Raw genomic sequence first — 22,352 nt, forward strand, 5'->3', positions numbered from 1 at the left:
TTTCTTTTCAGCTTAGTCCCTTTATTAATCTGGGGTCACCACAGCAGAATGAACCACCAATTTATCCAGCATATGTTTTACGCAGTGGATGCCCTTCCAGCCGCAACACATCACTGGGAAACACACACACTCATACACAGTCAATTTAAGCTCACCCAATTCACCTATAGCACATGTCTTTGTGGGGGACTTGAGGGGGAAACCGGAGCACCCGGAGGAAACCCACACGAACGTGGGAAGAACATGCAAACTTCACACAGAAATGCCAACTGACCCAGCCGAGGCTCGAACCAGCGACCTTCTTGCTGTGAGGCGAATGTGCTACCCACTGCACCAGTATTTTGATACATGTATTTCAAATACAAAATGGTATTTTTTGTAATTTGTACTTAAAAGGGTTGATGAAAATTGCTTAAAATTTTATATCAAAACACATCAGTGTCTTGTATTTTTGTAGTTTTATAAATACTTTGTAAGAAGTCTACATGATTGGAGCTTTCTCAGTTACTTGCCTAGACTTGAGATTAGAACAGAAAATGTATTTATAATGAAGAAGGTGGTCAATGCTTGGAGTATGGAAGGAAATTATGCATTATATCGTGGCGATACCCACAATACTTCACTGACTGTTTAAATTTCCATGAATATAGTTAATGAAGATCAAAGATGTCTGCCAATATATGATGACAATATATGAACCACTAATATTTAATAATACCGAAATTCAGTCTTTACAGACTAGTCAAAAACACCTGACTCAGATTATACAACATTAGCAGGATATATATATATATATAGAGAGAGAGAGAGAGAGAGAGAGAGAGAGAGAGAGAGAGAGAGAGAGAGAGAGAGATGTTTATTTGCAAAAATTGATGTCCATTTTAAGTCATTTTGAGATGTCATGTTTTTAAGTTGTGCATTAAAGAAATTATATGGAAACTACATATGGAAATGACTAAAACATTTTTTTTAGTTTTCAGATATCATATACATTAGGTAGGCCTATTGAACTGCAGAAAAAAAATAGATTAATGAAAAAAATCTGTTTAAAAATCATTTAAAAACACTTTATTTATTTATTTAGAATTTATTAAACACTTCACGTATCACCCTTTTAAAATATAAGAATGTTAAGAGGTTGAATAATCATTTTACAGAGATTATATAGATTTTACTAGCCACACACTGGGTGGAAACATAATCAACAGATATAATACTATATTGTAACTCATTATCTGCATTGAACAGGGCTTTCTGTATGAAATTTGAACAAAATAACAACAAAAAACAAATGAATAATAAGGAAAATTAGTTTAAAAATGTACAGGAAGACAATAGGTGAACGAGGGGGCAGAGACTCTGCTAAAACTTCCTCAGAGAAAAGCTGTAGCTATCATATCTTGTTTACTTCATTAACAGTCAAGGGACTGATCGGATAGGTCTAATCATGAAAGGTTTGCAAAGAAGGTTGTAAAAGTATTTTTAAAATACAAAAATACAGTATTTTGTTTTAATACATTTGTGGCTGCTGTATTTTGTAGTTTATTTTTGATACAGGTATTTGGTAATTTATTTTACAATACATTTCAATGTATTTTTGGCCATCCCTGATGACAGTGCCATGGAGGATAATGAACTAGACTAAAACATCCTGTACATATTAAAAAACTCTATTTATTCATTTTCCTTTGGCTTAGTCCCTTCGTTCATCAGGGGTCGCCACAGCGGAATGAACTGCCGGCTAATCCAGCATATGTTTTACACAGAGGATGCCCTTCCAGCTGCAACCCAGTACTGGAAAACCCACATACACAAACTACAGCCAATTTAGTTAATCAATTCACCTGTAGCGCGTGTGTTTTAGACTGTTGGGGAAAACAGAGCACCCGGAGGAAACCCACACCAACACAGGGAGAACATGCAAACTCCACACAGAAATGCCAACTGGCCCAGTCGAGACTCGAACCAGCAACCTTCTTGTATCCCAATATTATTAATGCTATAATTTGCATTAGTTTGTGAGCTTCACTGAAAAAAAAATCGTTACAATCATTCATCTTTTCTATCTTATAACAATTTTTACAAACAAATATGAAGTAATGTGATGCTAAAACTGCTGGATATGGTAAATAACTCTCTACATAATTTTACATAATCATGATGATCAAGTGAAGCAGACAATGTGTACATAAGAAACTGTACACGAAAATTCAACACAATCTCTACAATCTAATTCGTACGATCTAATTCGTACAATTTAGTACGATTTGCTCATCCGCCAATGACGGTTGGGTTTAGGGGCGGGGTTAGGTGCCACGCCTCCTTTTTAAAATCGTACAATTTCGTACGACTGAACTCGTACGAATTAGCCACTAAACTGTCAAAATGTAAAATACTTACGTTTTCTCGTAAGATCAGGCTGGAAAATTATTTATGGCGCAAATTATAGCATTAATGCTAGATTGTTGGCAAATAACTTTCTTTAAATAATTTGCAACTTTATTGATCAGTTAACAAAATGAAGCAGACAATGAGTACATACAAAACTGAACAGACAACATATACAGATATGGAACAAATTATAGCAATAATAATATTAGTGTATAAACTGCACCTAATTCTGCTATAAATGGTCATTCTTATAAAACAAATTGGGCATTCATGAACAGATCGCATGAATCCTGAATGGAGGGAAATACATTTTGGATGCTATCATCTGCCTAATACATGCCAAAACGTTACACATTACACACAGTATATATTAAATTATCATTATTAAGACTAATAAAACTCACTTCTGATTGGTCAGCTGTGACATTCCAGGGTATGTTTTCCCAAAATAACAACCACTAAATAACACAGGCTCATATTCTGAGATAACAGCCTGCTGGATGTACTTTATCCCTAACAAAAAGCATAACACTAACCAATATTTTATTCAAAACACATTCCTAATGACATCAAATCCAGACTAATAATAACTTACTTCTTTGAAATGTAGCTGAAATGTAATGAAGTTAAAATAAAATAAATCCTAATGCTTCAATACACCTTGTATACAGGAATATAAGTGTCTTTAGCATTCCATTAATGTAAAGAAATTAAATACAAAATAATTAATTAGAAACGTTAAACTGCACTGTTTTGCACTATATCCCTTGGCTGCATTTATGTATCTGCGTGAATTTCTTTATTCGAATAGCAAAATTTGTTAAAATAAACTTTAAACTTCACTATTATTATCCCAAATAATTGCAATCAGATCATATAACCACAATCAGATGATTCATCAATAACACACTAATTTTAGCCAAAATATAATAATAAATTTTTACTAAAAGGTATATTCCTATTCCTAATTTTCTTTAAAGGGCACCTATTTTACCTCTTTTTAAAGATTTAAGATAAGTCTTTTGTGTCTCCAGAATGTCTCTGTAAAGTTTCAGCTCAAAACACCCATCAGATTATTTATTATACCTTTCAGAATATTAGGTTTCTCCGCTCTGAGCACATTGTAGCTGTTGCCTTTGCTTTTAATCCTAATGAACTGGTTCGCCCCGCCCACTGTTACGTGTCAGAGCCACAGAGATCTCTCTGTATCACTCTGATGGGTAACCTACACTCCTGCTGCGTCTCACGTCAGATAAACAGCACAGTGACAGACAAGAATGAAGCAGATCTCCCTACTACAGCGAGAACTTTCCCCATCGGTTATTTGATATATTTGTTGTGGAGTGAATTCAAGCCTTTTTGTAACGATGAGTCACACACAATGTCGTTACAAAGTTTGCTTAACATGTTTAACTTTGCACTGTTTTGCATGGCAAATGTGACAGAATACACGTTAATATCCACTTCTGCATGATATCCGTTATGTTACTGTACAAAATAAACCTGATTCAATGTCAACAAACCAGGATTAAAGCATCTCGTTTTGTAATTACACTGACATGCAGCAGTGGTGATGAATTACAGCGATTTTACTGTCTTTAACTTATTTTATTTCAAACATGCATTGTTTTAAACATTTTAAACTCATTCTTGATCACATTTGATGATTATTGATGATCACAGCGATCTTTTAATCCTAGAAACTACGGAGACATGTTAATACGCGACGGTCAATTGATTCGGTAAGTGTGGAAACCGCACTCCTATGTCACGCTGCGGTGGGCCTCAAAGCGGGAGGAATTTGGATCCTATTTTAACTTGAAAATATTTTTAAAAAGAGACTTAGGCCCAATCCCAATTGTACACCTTAGCCCTTACCGCTCGTTTTGCGCGTTCACGTGAAGGGGTAGGGGTGTCCCAATTCTCTTAGCTTGAAGGCGTAGGGCTAACGGGAAGATCTAGATAGCCCTTGAAACAGATTTTTCAGGATTACACTCCAAACCAAGGGGTACAAAAATTCCCCAGAATACACCATCTAGAACGGCAGCATGGCTGCACACAGAAGTAAGGAGATGCACAAATTAGTATTTTTTGTCATTATTACACATTTTTACAACAAACAAGCACATGATTTAAAGGGCACATAGGTTACCCCTTTTTTCATATTTAATATAAGTCTTTAGTGTCCCCAGATTGTGTCTGTAAAGTTTCAGCTCAACACACCCATCAGATTATTTATTAGAGCTGTTTGAAGTGTCTGTATTATAGCTGGAAATAAGGTTTTGCTGTGTTTTTGTACTGGCCCTTTAAGGCTAGTCCTCCCCGCCCACCGTTCCCACATGCCTGAAAGCAATCGCCGCCCTCGGCTGCCTCAGGAAGCAGATCTAACGTAACGTGTGTGAGAAATACTACAGTAAGAACTTTAACAATCAGTATTTGATGCATTTTTTGCATCAGACAGCGCGTTAAGCTTTGCACTCGTTTTGCACGCATATGTGACAGGATACAGGTTAATCTCCACTGCTGTATGGATATCTGTTATGTTAATGTACAAAATAAACCCGATTTAACGTCCACAAAGCGGGATTGAAGCGTCTTCCTTTATAATTGTTCTGACACGCGGCTGTGCTGAGGTGAAGTAAGTCTCTGTAATTCATTACACACGTGCTCTGTTTTAAAACATGTTAAACTTGTGAAACTCACTCTTGATCACGTTTGATGATCCTAGTGAACTGAACACACCTTTTATTCCCGGCTGCTTTGCGCTTGTCCTCTCTTGTTGATATGATTATACACGTGACTACCGGACATGTTAATGTGCAGCTGTCAATCAATATTGGTGGGCGGGGAACCGCACTTCTACGTAAAGTTGTGGTCGATCTGAAAACCGCTCCAATTGGTCCACCGTTTTTATGTTGTTAAATTTGAAAAAAAAGGACTGGGTGTGTTAATTTCACCCCAATATGACAGTTTATACACTATACTTGCACACATTTCTGTCCAAACAGCTTGAGAAGTAGATTTTTCACCATAGGTGCCCTTTAATACATTTACCGTCATGCTTTTTTTATTTTTTATTTTTTTAAACGCTAAAATAAAAAAAATTCAGCTAAATTTTGTCATCTATAATCCATAATAATAACTCCTGTACAGCAGTCCCACAACATTCTGACACTCGAATACCCTTTCAGAATAGTCTAGTGGCCGGGAATGAGCTTTTTACAGTGTCTGCTATGATGTTAATGTTGTTTACATGATGAATATGGCCACTGTGTAAATGCACAGTATAGTTACAAGCTTATTGCTACATTTGATCAGCATGATAACATGATATATGCCTTCAGTTGTTTCCTGAAGATAAATACAAAAAAATAACACAACGAATGACTACAGCAGTCGCCATCATCTGATCTCATATGAAGCAAGAGATCGTGATGACAAATGATGACATGTGCAGGTGTTGTTGTAGTGCTGTCCCATTTCTTAGGGGTAGATTTTGAAGCCCTTCTCCTTCAGACTCTGTTTCAATGGCCAAGGGGAAATGGTAGGAGTATAAAAATAGAATTGGGATTGGGCTTTATTGTCTTTTTATCACCGCAGACGACACTGAACACATGCCTACACACAGTTCGGTCCAAACGGCTTCCAAAAGTTGATTTTCGTCATAGGTGCCCTTTAAATGTTTCAGAGACATTCATGCACATGCTTTTTTAGGCCACATGACAGGACAGTAAGACTAGAGTCAATATTAAACAAGGGCTGAACACATCCTGACAGATAAAATATTATTACCCATCATTCACTGACAGTCGTCTGTCATAACTGGGGTAATGTTGGTTTTATATTCACACATCGGACTTTCTCCTTAATAATATAATTTCAGAAAACTATTGCTTGCAAATTCTAAATAGAGAAATCATATTAGAGCGGCACGGTGGCTCAATGGTTAGCGCTTTCACCTCACAGCAAGAAGCTCCCGGCTGGGTCAGTTGGCATTTCTGTGTGGAGTTTGCATGTTCTCCCCGTGTTGGTGTGGGTTTCCTGCCGGTGCTCCGGTTTCCCCCACAGTCCAAACACATGCGCTATAGGTGAATTGAATAAACTAAATTGACCGTAGTATGTGTATGAATGCAAGTGCGTATGGGTGTTTCCCAGTACTGGGTTGCAGCTGGAAGGGCATTCACTGTATAACTATCAATTGGCATTAATTGCTATATTTATATTATTATATTACATTATAATTGTTGCATAGATGGATAAAATAGGTTGCATAGGCGTTTCCAGCCCTTACCACCAGGTGAAAATGAGTTTATAGAAGAAGCCGTAGCTCTTAAAGAGAAACCCTTTATCTACACTGTGCGCTTGAATCTTTACTTTATATCCTTTAGCTTCTATGTCCATTTTGACGCAATCTAACAGATCCTCAACAGATGCCGGAGCTTTCCATGGACCAAAGCTCACCACGGACTCTCTGGGAGCGTCCAGGCTGTCGATAGCATCATTATATCTGGATAAATCGTCTTCTGTCCTTAAAACACACACGATAATGTTGGAGTGTCGAGAAGCGATGGCCTCGGCTCTGGCCACACGTACGATCACCTCCAGGTTTTCTCGATAATTGGGCACGCGGGCTAAAAACTGCTGCCTTCCGACGGTCTCTCCGAAAAACTGCGGCGTCTCCTCGATGGCTTTGACCAGAGGTTTGATGTCGTAGTAAAGCGCCTCTTTGTGCACCTCCTGCAAGTGTTCGCTGGGGAGTTTTTCTGTTCGGAGATACTCCAGGATGTGTGTAAAATGCGTCCCGTCGCGGTCTATGAAGTAGCGGCCCTCAGAGTCCATGCGTTTGCTGGATCCATTTATCAGCTCCGCCAGAGTGGAGTTCGGGAATTTACGGATGGTTCCCAGCGTCGTGCTGAACACATGACCTCCAATGTTCAGACGCACAACCTGGGATTTCTGTTGAGAAAGAGATAAAATATGCATCTTAGAAGGAAATATAGTTGATACAAACTTTAAAGTTAATGATTTTTTTTGTTCTTCTCTCACTTTATTTTTCTTTCCCACTCTCAGCATGGTTGCCAATCTTCACTGATTGCATATTCCACCAGTATAGGGATGTCCAGGCCCTATCCCAGTATCCCAAGAACATAAAATCACAGCTACCCAACCCACTACAGTATTATGAGCACCTCAACTCTCCTGTTTCCACCAAAACAGTTGGTCGTGGGATCTATAGGGTTAATGTACATGGCCGGCTGCTATCACTCGTGCCAATACCAAAAATATTGGGCTGTGGACAAAGTGAAACATGTATTGTTCTCTAACGAGTCCACCTTCACTGTCTTTCCCACATCTGGGAGAGTTACAGTGTGGAGAAGCCCCATAGAAGCGTACCACCCAGACTGCTGAATGTCCATAGTGAAGCATGGTGGTGGATCAGTGATGGTTTGGGCTGGAATATCAAGGGATTCCCTGGGCCCAATACTTCTGCTAGACAGGCACGTCTGAACCAAACCATTCTGGAGGACCATGTGCACCCTATGGGTCAAACATTGTATCCTGAAGGCAGTACTGTGTATCAGGAAGATAATGCACCAATGTTTAGCAGGTGCAAAACAGGAAGGTAAAAACATTTGTTATTTTGTGATTCCACTTGTCATGACCATATTTGGGGTTTCCTGTCTCCATGTTGATTTGGGGAGTGCATGCGCTTTGCTTCTCCCCAGTCTGCATGAGATTCAGCAGCGGTAGGTCACACAAGTGTATGCAGTGACTTAATGAGTGTCACATTTCGGTTAACTAATGAATCTTGATGATGTAACTGTATGATGATGATGTATATCGATGATTTTTCTCTCATAGTGTGATTGAATACATCACTACATGCTGTTATGCTGCACAAGTCCTCTTATGTGTTCCTTTGTGTTATCCAGGTACATGTTTTGTTGTTAAATGTTCTAAAATATTTATTTACTGTGTATGACTTTTGATAAAGTCTCCCCAATCAGCATGCGATTCAGCAGCGAATAAACGAGGACGTGATATACAGGCAAAGATTCGTATGATGTGTCATTGATTTCAACACAACGCAGAAAACATTACGCTACAAATGCACCCAGCAAGACTGGAGACAGAGTGGTTTGATGAACATGAAAGCGAAGTTGAACATCTCCCATGGCCTGCACAGTCACCCGACCTAAACATTAATGAGCACTTTGGGGTGTTTTGGAGGAGCGAGTCACGAAAGTTTTCCTTCACCAGCATCACGTAGTGACTTGAACACTACTCTGCTCAAAATCCCTCTGGCCACTGTGCAGGACTTGTGTCTGTCATTCCCAAGACACATCGATGCTGTACTGGCCGCAAAAGGAGGCCCTACACCATACTAATGAATTATTGTGGTCTAAAACCAGGTATTTCAGTTTCATTACTAACCCCTGTACATGCATGATACATATACATATATATACAAATTTACATATATACACATATACATATATATACACATATACATATATATACACATATACATATATATACACATATACATATATATATATATATATATATGTATGTGTATATATATAAATAAATAAATAAATAAATAAATATATAAACACACACATAGGGCATTAAAATCATAGGTTCTTCCATATAATAAAAAAGACAAAAATAACCTGTCCGATTAAAATGTACGATTAATCATGTACGTTTTCAGCGTTTTGAAGGATAATTAGTGTATTCTGGCCTACAGTATTCTCTGATTAGCTATTTCAGATATTACTGTAGGTCAAACTACAAACGTTATTATGCATCTAATTTGTCTTTACTTTCAGGCTAAATGTAGATACAAATAACTATTTTACGTGAAAAAGTCTTGTGAACACGATGTCTATCGGTGCTCTAGAACAGTGTTTCCCAACCCTGTTCCTGGAGGCACACCAACAGCACATATTTTAGTACAGTACCTATTACCTTCAGGTTTTGGTGTCTTTTCTAATGTTCTGATGAGTTGATTCAGGTGTGTATGATGAGGAAGAAGTTGAAAATGTGTACTGTTGGTGTGCCTTCAGGAACAGGGTTGGGAAACACTGCTCTAGAACATCCATTTCAGACTTTTTCCTATAATAGACCGATTGCCGTGATTATGCTTTCACAATGGTTTTAGGGGTGGTCAAATGTATATTTCTATTATTTTAGTTATTAACATTATTATTTAAATACATAACACATGTAAAATATTGCTCAGTATTGGGGCGGGTGGGTCAATCCCCCCCAAACCCCTCCTATAATTCAAACACTGGGGGGGAAGCAAATGTACATTTACACATAACTTCCTACAAATGCTCAGCATCAACACTTTATTAATCTCGGTAAATATTGTAATCGAGTTAAAACGCTTAATTGATGTTCAAAATAATGCCATTGTATAATCTTTAAGCAGTTTCCGCCTTAAGCATACAATTCCACAGGGAAATAACAGCTTTCTTGTAACTTGACTAAAGTTTCGTGTACTTGCGTAGGATAAAACAAGTCGAGTGTGTTTGCTTTACAGGTGGTGCTGTGGAAATCCACCGTAAAGTTTATCAGCACGCAATGCTGACTTGGTTATTGCGTCAAAAACGTACATGAATGTTACAAATATAAACGCGAGCAAAAGAAAAGCTCAAACACTGAGCAGCTGTTACTCGAAAGACAACATTCGAGCTGAAAATCTTACATAAACCGACCCGAAAGGAAACGTTTCTTTGACTTACCGACTGCACAGGTGCTGAGGACTGTTTTCCAATTGTTTTATAGTCCGGTAAACTCATGATTCTGCTCAAACTTCAGCGGTCACTCAGAGAGAGGTGTGAATGTGAGTCAGGTGAGAATGTGTGAGTGTAACTTTATAAGATCCACCCATGACACACACACGCACGCGCAGGTAGCCTACAAATCAGCACTGCCAGATTATCCACAGCTTCATGAATACTTTATTTTAAATAGAAAATAGATTAAGTGCATATAAATAAGGTCATATAAAGATTAATAGACGTTTTAGTTAAAAGACGTTGTCAAAGAAAAAAATGTAGTGCTTTTTTTTAGACCTTCATAACTTTTAGATGCAATACTTACCTTTGTAATTATATTTAGTTATTTCCTAATTCAAATGGGCTAATTATATTAAACCAATTGAGTAAAAATACACATTAACAGTTACCAGTAAAAACAAAAGTAATACATATAAGAGGAAAAAACAGGTAAAAATAAATCTTTAGTAGTACAAGATAACGACGACGCATAATAAAACAGCTTTTTTTGTTCCAGATGATGTCGATTAACAGTTTTGTTTGGAGAAACAGCGCATATTACAGCTAATTTACACATGCAAAATAGACTAGAGTTTACGACATACTATGCAACAACTCCCGCTATACTAATCACTGAACCGGCTTAACTCTTAAAAGCGTTTCAGTACCAACTGTGTCGTTTATGATATGGGCGCCAAAAAAGCTGCATCGTTGTCACCGATTGACTAATCCAAACTCCTCTGATTGGTCAATGTGTTAATAAGCTCAACAGAAACGTGTTCGGTTGGTTGCGAGACCCAAGCGGCAAATAAGCAAGTTAGCTGATGCTACCGCCCGCACAGACGCTAATATAAAAGCAGCTATTTGACGATACTCGTTTGTACAGTTCACTTTATTGGCACAAGATTATGGTTTAGCTTAAATGTAGAGGGGTATTTTACACCTTATTTGTGGGGAGCTTTCCCTAAAACCAATACTTCATGAACTAAAGGGTAAACTAAATCAAGCAATGTCAATGCTGGAGCGAACAAGACTTTTCTTCGTAAAAAAAAAGTCTTTATATAGATTTATGGTATACATGTACATACTAAAACATAAAAACTGCATATAGTAAATTTGGACCAAACACATACCCTATAGTAAAGTATGTTAATTCTGATAACCAGTATTTAGGATTACGATGTGGCAGAACTATATATAGGAGGTTTATAACACTATAATCACTTACAGATTTTTTGCTAATTATATGACTTAAGTGTGCTTGTTTTATATTGCATTGTGGGATACCATCAGACAGTAAAGTGTCAATCTACCAACAAATTAAAGTACTCAAATCATAAAAAACAGTGCTCATTAGAAATGAATGAAGACCACATTTCCCGTTTATGATTTTATTTTTGTACAGAAAAGTGTTGGCCTTCCATCAATGATCGGTCAACCTAGAAGACAGAAAACATCCTGTTAGAAAAGCAAAGCCTCAAAACAAAACAAATAAAAACAACAAAACCCTTCTCAGACAAATGCCTCGAGATCTTCAATCTAAAAGGACACATGATCTCTGAGGACCTGAAATCAGACGCACAGAACGCGAGTCTGACCCAGAATCCTCAAAGTTGGTCCTCGATCCGACTCGTCATCGTATCGTCACTGAAGGGAAAGCGCCGACTCCTTTGACTGGTGTTTTGGCTCTTACCCGTTTATGCGGTGGGCACTGGGGTTCCCTGTGGCATAGCGGGCACCTCAGGCTTTGCCCCCTTCTGTTCAGACACCGGTGTGGTGGGAAGAACCTCGTCTTTGGGCTCCACAATGCTGACATGGTCTGGCAGGGGCTTCTTGGGGCCAATTTTACCGCTGGGATCCCAGGGAAGCATGATCTTCACCTTGATTCCAAGCACACCTATAAGAACACGCAGATTCATGGAGATACATTATTCAAGTTAACTTGTGTAGCCCTTTTCACAATAATTATTTTCTTAAAGCAGCTTTACAAATGGGGCTCGCTAAGCATTAATCAAATTCATTACAGTTAAGGTTATTGGTTACCATAACTATTAGATATTAGTAACTAATTAACTAGTAACCAATAGCTTTTAACAGTTATAGCATATAGGTAATGTCTGTGTACATGTTCAATGAAGTGTATTTGTGTATGTGTTGTCCTTTAAGTCTTCAATGGTTTGCATCATCTCTTCACAGGTCTTGGATCTCAGGTGAAATATTATAAAAATACCAAATGGACACATTTAATCCTCCTCAGACTAACGCTTGTAAGTCATCACGCTATTTTTAAGATGTATGAAAATCCAATTCTGGATCAATATATCATCACTGAAGGGAAGAAATAAACGTCAATTGTAGAAGCTTTAAACATTGACCCAAAAATGAAAAATTCTGAATCTGTTTGAGTGTCTTACCACTGAACAAAGTATTATGAAGCATGTTGAAAACTTTTCTATTGATTTCTACATTTTCATTTCAATGAGTACCGGTTTTCAACATTCTTCAAATTATTTTCATTTCCTTACAGAAAAAAAGGCATTCAAACTAGGGTTGGGCGATGGCGACCAATTTGTCATCGTACAATGACTAATGTGAAACATCGCGATGGACGAGGTCATCGTAGGCGGCGGCGAATTAATTATGAATAATTCATAACGAATTAAATATTTGTTGCATACCGTTTCAACTACCTGACCCGCATGGTCTTTATTTATGAGTTGGGTATGGACAAGTTAAGTTACACAAATGACCACCTGTCAATCACTTTTCCGTGGGACTCTGGCATGAACAGGCAGAGTGATCTGTGTTGTTATAATGGCGTCCACAAACTTGGTTGATAAAGGTGTACAATGAAGGAACCAACCAACAGTAACAGAGAATTTTCACTAAAATTATTAAGTACAAGCATGAAAGCTAAAGAGTAGTGTACTGACGCTGTGACACGTTACCTGACAGATTCAAAAGACGGAAGAGTCGTAATTTAATATCACATAACAACTATAGTGAGACGCAATCCAGCGGTACATCCTTGATAAACTGTCTGATGTGCACTGCTCTCTGGGCTGACTGCTGGAACTCAGATGCTGCAGCATATGACAGTGTGTGTGTGTGTGTGTGTGTGTGGTCACGTGATGTGCGTGTAGCGGAATAGAGGGAGATATTTTCAGAAATGCTAGGTGAAACGCCAGTGTGGAAGTGGATCGTTTTTATGCTAAAATGGCATTTTCAAACTCAGACGTATTAGTGTAAACGAGGCCTAAGTGTGTATTTTTCACGAGCAGATTGCTGCTGCGACAGGAGCAGAGCTTCGTGATGGCCATCGGCGGCCATGGACGATCGCATAGTCTATCAGCCCAACCCAAATTCAAACAGGTTAGGAACTATGATGTGTACAGGGTCAATTTTCTGACTTAGTTGATTGCTCTCAAAGCAATTTAGACCGAGTTTAAATTAACCTTCTGACAGCAACATTGATCAAACAGAGCAAACAATATGAAACTGTCTTTACAAGGTCATGAGCTCTTAAATTTAAAGATATACACTCCAGCATCACTAAATCTATTGGATAGACAAACTTACACAGAAAAATATTTTCTTATAAAAGATCATTATTATTATTATTATTATTAATATGCAGACCCATCATAGCACCATTTACAAATTTCCTATTTTAAATCAACGTGACTTGCATTAAATTACCTTTAAACAAATGCGTACTCTGAACATTTGCAACAATGAGCTCAAGATTAGACAAATGTATATGGTCTAAAACTATTAACAGAAGCTGCTTCCATTTCTCCTTCTCAGACAAATGCCTCGATGTCTTCAAGCAAAAAGGACTCACTGCTCTGAGGAGCTGCAGCCAGACGCACAGAACGTGAACCTGACCCAGAATCCTCAGAGACAGAACCGGCCCTGTTCCGACTCGTCATCGTATCATCACCGAAGGGAAATTCAGCAATATTGCATTTCTAAAATAACGTTCTCTCAAGTAGCTCAGTCCTTATTTGCATACATTAATTGTGCTATAATTTAGTCTAATACAATTATAACTCTATGGTAAAATGCATGGAGTAATACTGATAAATAATTAACATTTAAAAAGCTCTGTTGATGTAAACGAACACTTTGATATTCAAGTTAGCTCATTATTCACTGATCATGCTGACTTTATAAATAATAACTATTAGATTAATAATAAATGCACCCAAATATATGTAAGCCATCTAAAGCGTCACTTTTATACCGCACTAAACGTACAAGAACATCTAACTTATAAACCTGTGTTGATGTAAATGAAATCACTGATATATAAGTTAGCTCATTAGGCAACTTAATGCAGCAGTTAACGTAATAGAAAATAAAATGAATTCAGCACAGTTCCCCCCACTCACCCTGTCGCAGCAGTACATGGCGGACGGCGGTGTCGACGTAGTAGTTCACGGGGTCTCCGCTGTGGATCATCAGGCCGTCCACGAACTTCATGGATTTGGCTCTCTGACCCCTCAGTTTTCCAGAAACCACCACCTCACAACCCTTGGCACCGCTCTCCATGATGAAGCGCAGCACACCATAGCAGGCCCTGAAAACCACAAACATGATTCAGACATATGAACACAAGAAACTAATGATCACATCTCTAAATAAACACACTACTAGTGATGCACCGATCTCTAATTTTCATAAAAAATAAAATAAAAATAAACAATTTACATTTCTTTGCATTTATTTTTTACAACAAAACTGGCCGATTTCAATACCATATTTCTTTCTTTTATTTTTATAAAGTCAAGCTTGGTTAGTTGCTTGTAGCAGAACCTGCAAAACTTTAAACTTAAGAGCCAATGCTTACATCAGCCAATCAGATCGCTTTATGCAAATATCCTTAAGCACATGCTAGAAAAACATCAGCATGACAAAATGAAAAATCTTATTGCAGTCGAAAATAACCCTGCACTTTGATTGATATTCATATGCATACCAAAACTAACGCTGCAGCTTGTGCGCATTTATTGTATCGTGGTCCAAGCTGAATGTGATCGGCTGTTGTCAGCACTTAATATGCATCATACAGAGACAACTTAAAAAGAAAATGCTAATTAGGCATGGGCCGGTATATGATTCTGACGGTATGATAACCTTGGATAAAAACATCACGGTTTCACGATAATGTGATTACTGCTATAAAATAAATTCTTTTTTCCCTTTGAACCCAATATATTTTACTTTGAGAAACATTTGAAATATTTTGGAGCAGTAAACATGTCAGACTAAATAATTCAAACAAATAATTTCTGCTGTCAATAAACGAAGACTTCTGCTGTCCTCAGTTTCAAAAACACTGATTTCATTACGATTTAAAACGGCATCTTTGGATATCTTTTCTGCTGGAGATACTGTTGTCTAAAACTAAAAAAAGAAAGATGTAAAAAAAAAAAAAAAAAATCTTACAGATACCTTACGGTATATAAACTTTTTTGACGGTTTTAAATACTTGTCTTTTCTAAACCGCAGTACCTCAAAAATGGTTATTGTCCCATGCCTAATGCTAATATGAACTTTTCTAAAGTCAAACAGGTTACCCTTATACATACACGCTTATAACAGTAAAACCTTTAGAATGTACTGTTAGCGATCACATGAAATACTTAAGTAATTTAGAGTAAATACAAGCGTTTTTTATTATTATTATTACATATTTATTGCCACATCAGCAACTTATGGCTATTTCGTGGCCAAATGGATATACATTAAACTATTACATGATAAAAACAAACTCGTTTTTATATACAAAATAAATAAATAAATAACTTAGTCAAATATATAAAATATAAATGGATAAAATTTACAAAAAAAATGTAAAAAGTTAAATACTTTTTTTAAAAATCAAAAATAGAACTGAAAAAAATGTAAAACTCTTCCTGGTGGTACCTTTTTAAAAATGTCCATCAAAGTGCTCTCCTTATAAAAATTTTGTCTAATGGAAATTAAACTTCTACATTTCAACAAAATATGTTTGATGGTAAGAGCAGTCTGGCAGTCATTACATTTAGGTGATTCTTCATTATTTAATAAATATGAATGTGTCATACAAGCGTTTTTTAACCATATAACAGTGAAATATAATATTCTGTATATAATAAAATATCTACAACTATTAATGAGCGCTGCAGCATACTGTAATATTAGTGAACTGATAAACTAATACTGTAGTGTTTATTACAGTAAACTGGTGCTGATATAGTGTGTGTGTGTGTGTGTGTGTGTGTGTGTATGTATGTATGCATGTATGTATATGTATATATATATATATATATATATATATATATATATATATATAAATAAAAACTACAGTATTAGATAATTTGTTTATAATACTGTAGTTGTGTTACCATAGATAGACATTTTTCAGAACATAATGATTCAGGTACTTTACTATAGTATGGAGCAAAAACAATGTACATTTTCATGTAGGTAAAATAAATAAAAATCTAATGCGTAGTGTTTTTACACCCATAAAATGATTTCTGGCCTGTTGCTCGGTGCATCTCTATACGCTGCTTTCCATTTCTCCTTCTCAGACAAATGCCTCGATGTCTTCAAGCAAAAAGGACTCACTGCTCTGAGGAGCTGCAGCCAGACGCACAGAACGTGAACCTGACCCAGAATCCTCAGAGACAGAACCGGCCCTGTTCCGACTCGTCATCGTATCATCACCGAAGGGAAATTGTCACTGTACACCTGATGCATGCGGGGAATTCAACGCTCACCTACGGACAGCCAGTCCTCCAAGCAGCTTGTAGCGCAGAGACTCTGCCTGAGCGATGGCGCAGAGACCACGGGTGGCGACCTTCTCGGCGTACAGCTGTGATAAAACAAATCCCAACACTTCAGAACATGCAAACTCATTTTGGATTCATCATTAAAACAAGGGTTAACTGATCATACCTCAACACTGCCCTCAGGGAAGCCGAATCGCTTCTGAACGACAGCAGTCAGCTCACGAATGCGGCGGCCTTTCTCTCCCAGGACATTCTGGGTCCTGAAAAGACAAAAAGATATTCATTACACTTCATGCATGAATTAATGCATTACGGAAGATAGGTTTCACCATGGGGATAAAGAAAAATATTCAATTTAAGCTAATTTGTATAGCACTTTCCACAATTTTCAATCCAAAGCAGCCTTACAAAAGGTGCACATTACTACAGTACAATCAATACCACAAAGTTAAGGTGTTGTGTATAGGATGGACAGTATATATACACAGTTAACCTGCAGTATATGGTGTCCTTTACAAAAAAGGTGATGTCTGTCTGTAAAATACATTTTCAATAAAGTTTGTATTGCTTAAGATTGTGTTGTCCTTAAAACAAAGTACAACACAATTGTAACTGTCGATAATTTCTAGCAATTTTGAGATTGCTGCAACTGTCCCTCGTCAATGAACGTGATATTTCTAGAAAAAGATGCTGATTGTCAACAGAAAGGTTCACAATATGCAATTAAATGAAGTGCACATGAAGCGACTTAAAAATATAAAGCGAATAAGACTGATATTAAAGGCTTTCTTCATTTAGATCAGGGGTGTCAAACTCAGCTCCTGGAGGGCCGCAGCCCTGCATAATTTAGTTGCAACCCTGCTTCAACACACCTGCCTGTTGGTTTCAAACAAGCCTGAAGGACTCAATTAGTTTGATCAGGTGGGTTGAATTAGGATTGGAACTAAATTGTGCAGAGCTGTTTGACAACTGTGATTTAGAGCTTTAGAAATTAAACGACACATTTAGTAATGTATTTTTTATTTATTGCCATGTCAGCAACCAAGGCTATTTTCATGGCAAGAACATTTCAATATTAAATAAACAATTTAGAACAACAAACAAATGAATACACAAGTTAAATAAGATGTTTAGTGTTAATATATGATAAGAATTTTAAAATCTTTTCTGGTGTCACTTTGTTAAAAATGTCCTTAAGACAGCTCAGTAAATCGGGTTTTACAGTAAGGTGAGTTTTGCAGCACAAACATTGAGTGGGATAAATGACACATTTAGTGAGTTTGACAAACATGCCAGCATGTTCACTCACATTTGTGGCTAACAATGGAAAGAAAGTCATTTTGGGTTTAACAGATTTTTTATTTCTTTCTAAAAAGAACAAATAGGCATTTTTTGTCTGGTCTGCATTACAAATCTTTATTCAGCCCTATTTCTACATATCAGCACTCTGACATTTCCTAGGAAATCAGCTATTATGTTCTGTAACATTTATTTATTTATTTATTTATTTTTTAATTATTTTTTAAGGGGTTTTTACCTTTATTGTGATAGGACAGTGGAGATTTTACAGACAGGAAAGTGTGGGGAGCAGAGATGGGGGAAGGGTCGGCAAAGGACCTCGAGCCGGGAATCGAACTCGGGTTGCCGCGAACACCTAAGTGCCATGTGTCGACGCACTAACCACAAGGCTATTCGCGCCGGCATGTTCTGTAACATTTAATCAGAATATTGTTGTCTTGTAATTGTGAGCGTACTCTTTCTCTATCATAAAAAAAGCAAAATAGAAACTACATTTTTCACTACATCTCAAGTTTGATTCGCATTCTTTAATACTCATTTTATTACAACCCAAAACCTGTCTCGAATGTTAATGCAACAATATGTTTGAGATTATCAAAACTTCATAGTATTTACAAATATTACATGTCATTATTTAGAAAATATTCAGTAAAGCTATTTGTTTTAACCATTCATTTCTCCTTCTCAGACAAATGCCTCGATGTCTTCAAGCAAAAAGGACTCGCTGCTCTGAGGAGCTGCAGCCAGACGCACAGAACGTGAACCTGACCCAGAATCCTCAGAGACAGAACCGGCCCTGTTCCGACTCGTCATCGTATCATCACCGAAGGGAAATTCAGCAATATTGCATTTCTATAATAACGTTCTCTCAAGTAGCCCAGTCCTTATTTGCATACTTTAACAGTGCTGTTTTTTTGTCAAATAAAATGACTTCTGAGCAACACACAAACTAATAACGAACAATAATTTAACAACATTTATTTATATTATTTTTTTAATTAGTTTTATCATTTATAAAACTATAAAGAATTTTGTTGTCTTGAAATTGAGCTTTTTTTTCTCCACCTTGTAATAAGTTGCTCTGTTAATCCTACAATATTGATTCTCACACCTTTTCTAAATTCTCTTTATTACAATCCAAAGCCTCCTGTTATTAATATAACATTGTGTTTTTCTGATCATTCTTGATGATTTCAGGTTTATTAAACTACACCAGGTGAGCAGTGTGGTTTTGATTGCTTGCACTGTTAGAATGTTTGACTTGATGAACGGGAGGATGCTTGGATGAATGCAAAAACTTTGACTATATGTAATAAAATCAAAGTAATACAGCTGAAAATATTACACAGAGCTCATATTTCCCCTTCACAAAGACACACATTTAGAAACGACTGCTCTTGTGTCTAAAATGTAAAATAGAAGAGGGCAATCTTGCTCATTGTTTTTGGTATTGCAGAGAAATCCAGAGGTTTTGGGCTGCGGAAGGTCACAAGATTAATTCAGTTTTGACCATGGATATTGTTTGTGACCCTTTGAATATGTTGCATGGTATACAATGTAATTCCATTGCAGATAAACATCAACAGTCCCTCTATAGCAGGGGTGGGCAAAGTCGGTCCTGGAGGGCCGGTGTCCTGCACAGTTTAGCTCCAACCCTGATCAAACAAACATGCTTATAGATAATTAGTGATCTTGGAGACACTGATTAGCATGTTCAGGTGTGTTTGATTAGAGTTGAAGCTAAATTATGCAGGACACCGGCCCTCCAGGACTGAGTTTGCCCACCCGTGCTCTATAGGCTCCTGACACTCTGTGCAAGAAAATGTATTTTATTAACCTGGATAACAGAAAAAAGGCCCTTTGATATCACTTTGGCACAGAGTTGCTCTTGGATTTGTTTCTTTAGATTATTTAACTTGTATTGCTCATCAAGTTTGCATACTTCATAAAAAGTGAGAAACATATATGGGACTGAATATTTCTTCTACAATTTCTAGAGGGCTTGCATAATTTATGTAATCTTTAATGTTTGTATGTATTGAAAATCAATAAACGTATTAAAAAAAAAGTTTGACTTGTTTTAAGCAACAGCAAAGCATGGTTGCTTCCTAAAATTGTAGTGCTTTATTTCCATTAAATATGAAACACGGCTATCACTTTTTAAAATATTATATTGCATTGGTAAAGTATTTAGCATGTGATTGCATTTTCCCTCAATAATCACGGCTCTACTGGAAATGTAAGGAACATGAACTAAAATAAATCCGACCTGGTGGCCAGGATGATGATCTCTGTTCTTGTTGGTGTGACACGGACCTCCACGCCGGAATAACCATCCTCGGCGAGCTCTCGGGTCAGAAACTCATTCAGCTCGGCTTTGAATATGCCATCTGACACAAACTAACACACAAACACAGATTAGACCAACCTGATGCAGAAACAAAATGAATACAGATACACTCACATCACAATTGGGTTAGTTTGTTTTACATTCACACTTTCTCTTTAATATCACTTCAGAAATGTATTCCATGTAAACTCTAAATAGGGAAATCATATTAGCAGCTAATGACTATCAAAGTACACCAATGCTCACAGTCAATTATATAGTGCTGATGTTGTTTAGGTCATACAGGCAGGCAATTTCAGAGCGAATATTCAAAGTAGAGTGATAAACAATATAGGGACCATGCCACAAGCGGTCACGGTTAAAAAAAATTTAACAAATGTGCGAATGTTAAGCCAACTTTACCTCAAATCACACCTTACATGTATTATTATAAACTTATAGTTCAACCAAACCTTTAAATTATTCATATATAACATCACAGTGATGCTGGCTGAAGTGCTGAACATACACATGATTGGAGCTCAAGAGGAATAAAACAAACATGAAAATACACAATTTGGAAATTTGGGAGTAAAAATGTGGTTTTCACCACATCATCTACTCATTCACTTGTGTTGAACAAGATATTTGGAGAAAAAAAAAATGAAAATCTGTGACCATTGACACTAATCTCATTTGTTCTTCCTACAATGGACGTCAATGGTCAGTTTTCTGACATTCTTCAAAATAGATCATGTTCAACAACCACAAATAAAAACTCAAAAGGGTTAAAACCACTTGAGGGGGAGTAATTATTCATTTTTGGTGAACTATTCCTGTAAATGCCAAGTCAAACGTAAAATACTAGCTAACGTTAAGCAGTTGCCAATATATCCAACCCTACATCGTCCACACCTGAATATAAAGTCAGCCTAGCGACAGCTTCCGAGTATTTATAATGTACTCAAACATTACTTTTGGGCAGCGTTAGACACGTCTGAACCTCTCAACTGTGAAAGTGCGCTGAATTCAGCGGTGCGTTTATCTGCCATGTTTCCCGTCAGATGGAGTGCCGACGGCATCCGGCTTAATCCACATATATCACCTAACAAAACGCTCATCTGAGCATTTTATGTGGTATGTTATAAATATTTTCATCGGACAAGACTGTTATTACGGACCTTAGTGGTTTAGTTACATATATTTGTTATGAAATACATCCCAACCTTTCTCTTCTTCGAGATTTGCACCGCCATCTTGCTGGAGGCCGCAGACAGGAAAGGAATTGGCAATAGAGCGGAAATGCACTTATCGCAACAGATCACTTCCGTATGACTGACTGGGGTCATGGGAATTGTAGTCCGCTAGACACACACAGTAATTTCTAAGTGCTTTTTAAATTCTACATTGTGTTTTTGTACGATAAAATGTGCTGTAATTTGTATCTTTATTTTATCCATGTGAAAATTGTTGCTGTAAAACATTACAATGTTCTTATATTTCTAAATTGGAATACAAATAAACAAATAAACATTCTACAATGTCAATACAGACTTCAGTGTTGTGATTTTATCCTACATATTTTTTTCTATATCAAATATTCTTTCAAATATGTTCTTTATAGGATGTTAAATATTGTGTGTTAAAAGTTAATATAAGAAAAGTAGGCCTATAATTTACCTCATACTTTTCATCCTTGTATACAGCCACAATATAAAATCGCATCAAATAATAATAATAATAATAATAATAATAATT

At 36.9% G+C, this 22,352-nt stretch overlaps 2 protein-coding genes and 4 non-coding genes across 6 annotated transcripts; all 6 read right to left on the reverse strand.

The window, feature by feature from the left end:
- Positions 1–2,501: 2,501 nt before the first annotated feature.
- Positions 2,502–10,265, reverse strand: kctd14 (potassium channel tetramerization domain containing 14). Its single transcript, XM_056478280.1, has 2 exons — positions 10,149–10,265; positions 2,502–7,347 (listed from the first exon to the last, which is right to left on the reverse strand). Exons 1-2 carry the CDS (start codon positions 10,203–10,205, stop codon positions 6,679–6,681), a joined length of 726 nt encoding a protein of 241 aa, XP_056334255.1. The 5' UTR covers positions 10,206–10,265; the 3' UTR covers positions 2,502–6,678.
- A 1,294-nt stretch (positions 10,266–11,559) lies between these two features.
- Positions 11,560–21,901, reverse strand: rps3 (ribosomal protein S3). Its single transcript, XM_056478411.1, has 7 exons — positions 21,821–21,901; positions 20,535–20,665; positions 17,133–17,226; positions 16,955–17,049; positions 14,579–14,766; positions 11,878–12,081; positions 11,560–11,623 (listed from the first exon to the last, which is right to left on the reverse strand). Exons 1-6 carry the CDS (start codon positions 21,848–21,850, stop codon positions 11,882–11,884), a joined length of 738 nt encoding a protein of 245 aa, XP_056334386.1. The 5' UTR covers positions 21,851–21,901; the 3' UTR covers positions 11,560–11,623; positions 11,878–11,881.
- On the reverse strand, positions 11,692–11,837 carry LOC130246176 (small nucleolar RNA SNORD15). The gene has a single exon (XR_008839398.1). It is a non-coding gene; the product is annotated as a small nucleolar RNA SNORD15 (small nucleolar RNA).
- LOC130246173 (small nucleolar RNA SNORD15) lies at positions 13,983–14,132 on the reverse strand. The gene has a single exon (XR_008839395.1). It is a non-coding gene; the product is annotated as a small nucleolar RNA SNORD15 (small nucleolar RNA).
- LOC130246174 (small nucleolar RNA SNORD15) lies at positions 16,757–16,906 on the reverse strand. Its single transcript, XR_008839396.1, has one exon. It is a non-coding gene; the product is annotated as a small nucleolar RNA SNORD15 (small nucleolar RNA).
- On the reverse strand, positions 18,945–19,094 carry LOC130246175 (small nucleolar RNA SNORD15). The gene has a single exon (XR_008839397.1). It is a non-coding gene; the product is annotated as a small nucleolar RNA SNORD15 (small nucleolar RNA).
- Positions 21,902–22,352: the final 451 nt, after the last annotated feature.

This window comes from Danio aesculapii, chromosome 18, assembly GCF_903798145.1.
Source record: "Danio aesculapii chromosome 18, fDanAes4.1, whole genome shotgun sequence".
Classification (NCBI taxonomy): Eukaryota; Metazoa; Chordata; class Actinopteri; order Cypriniformes; family Danionidae; genus Danio; species Danio aesculapii.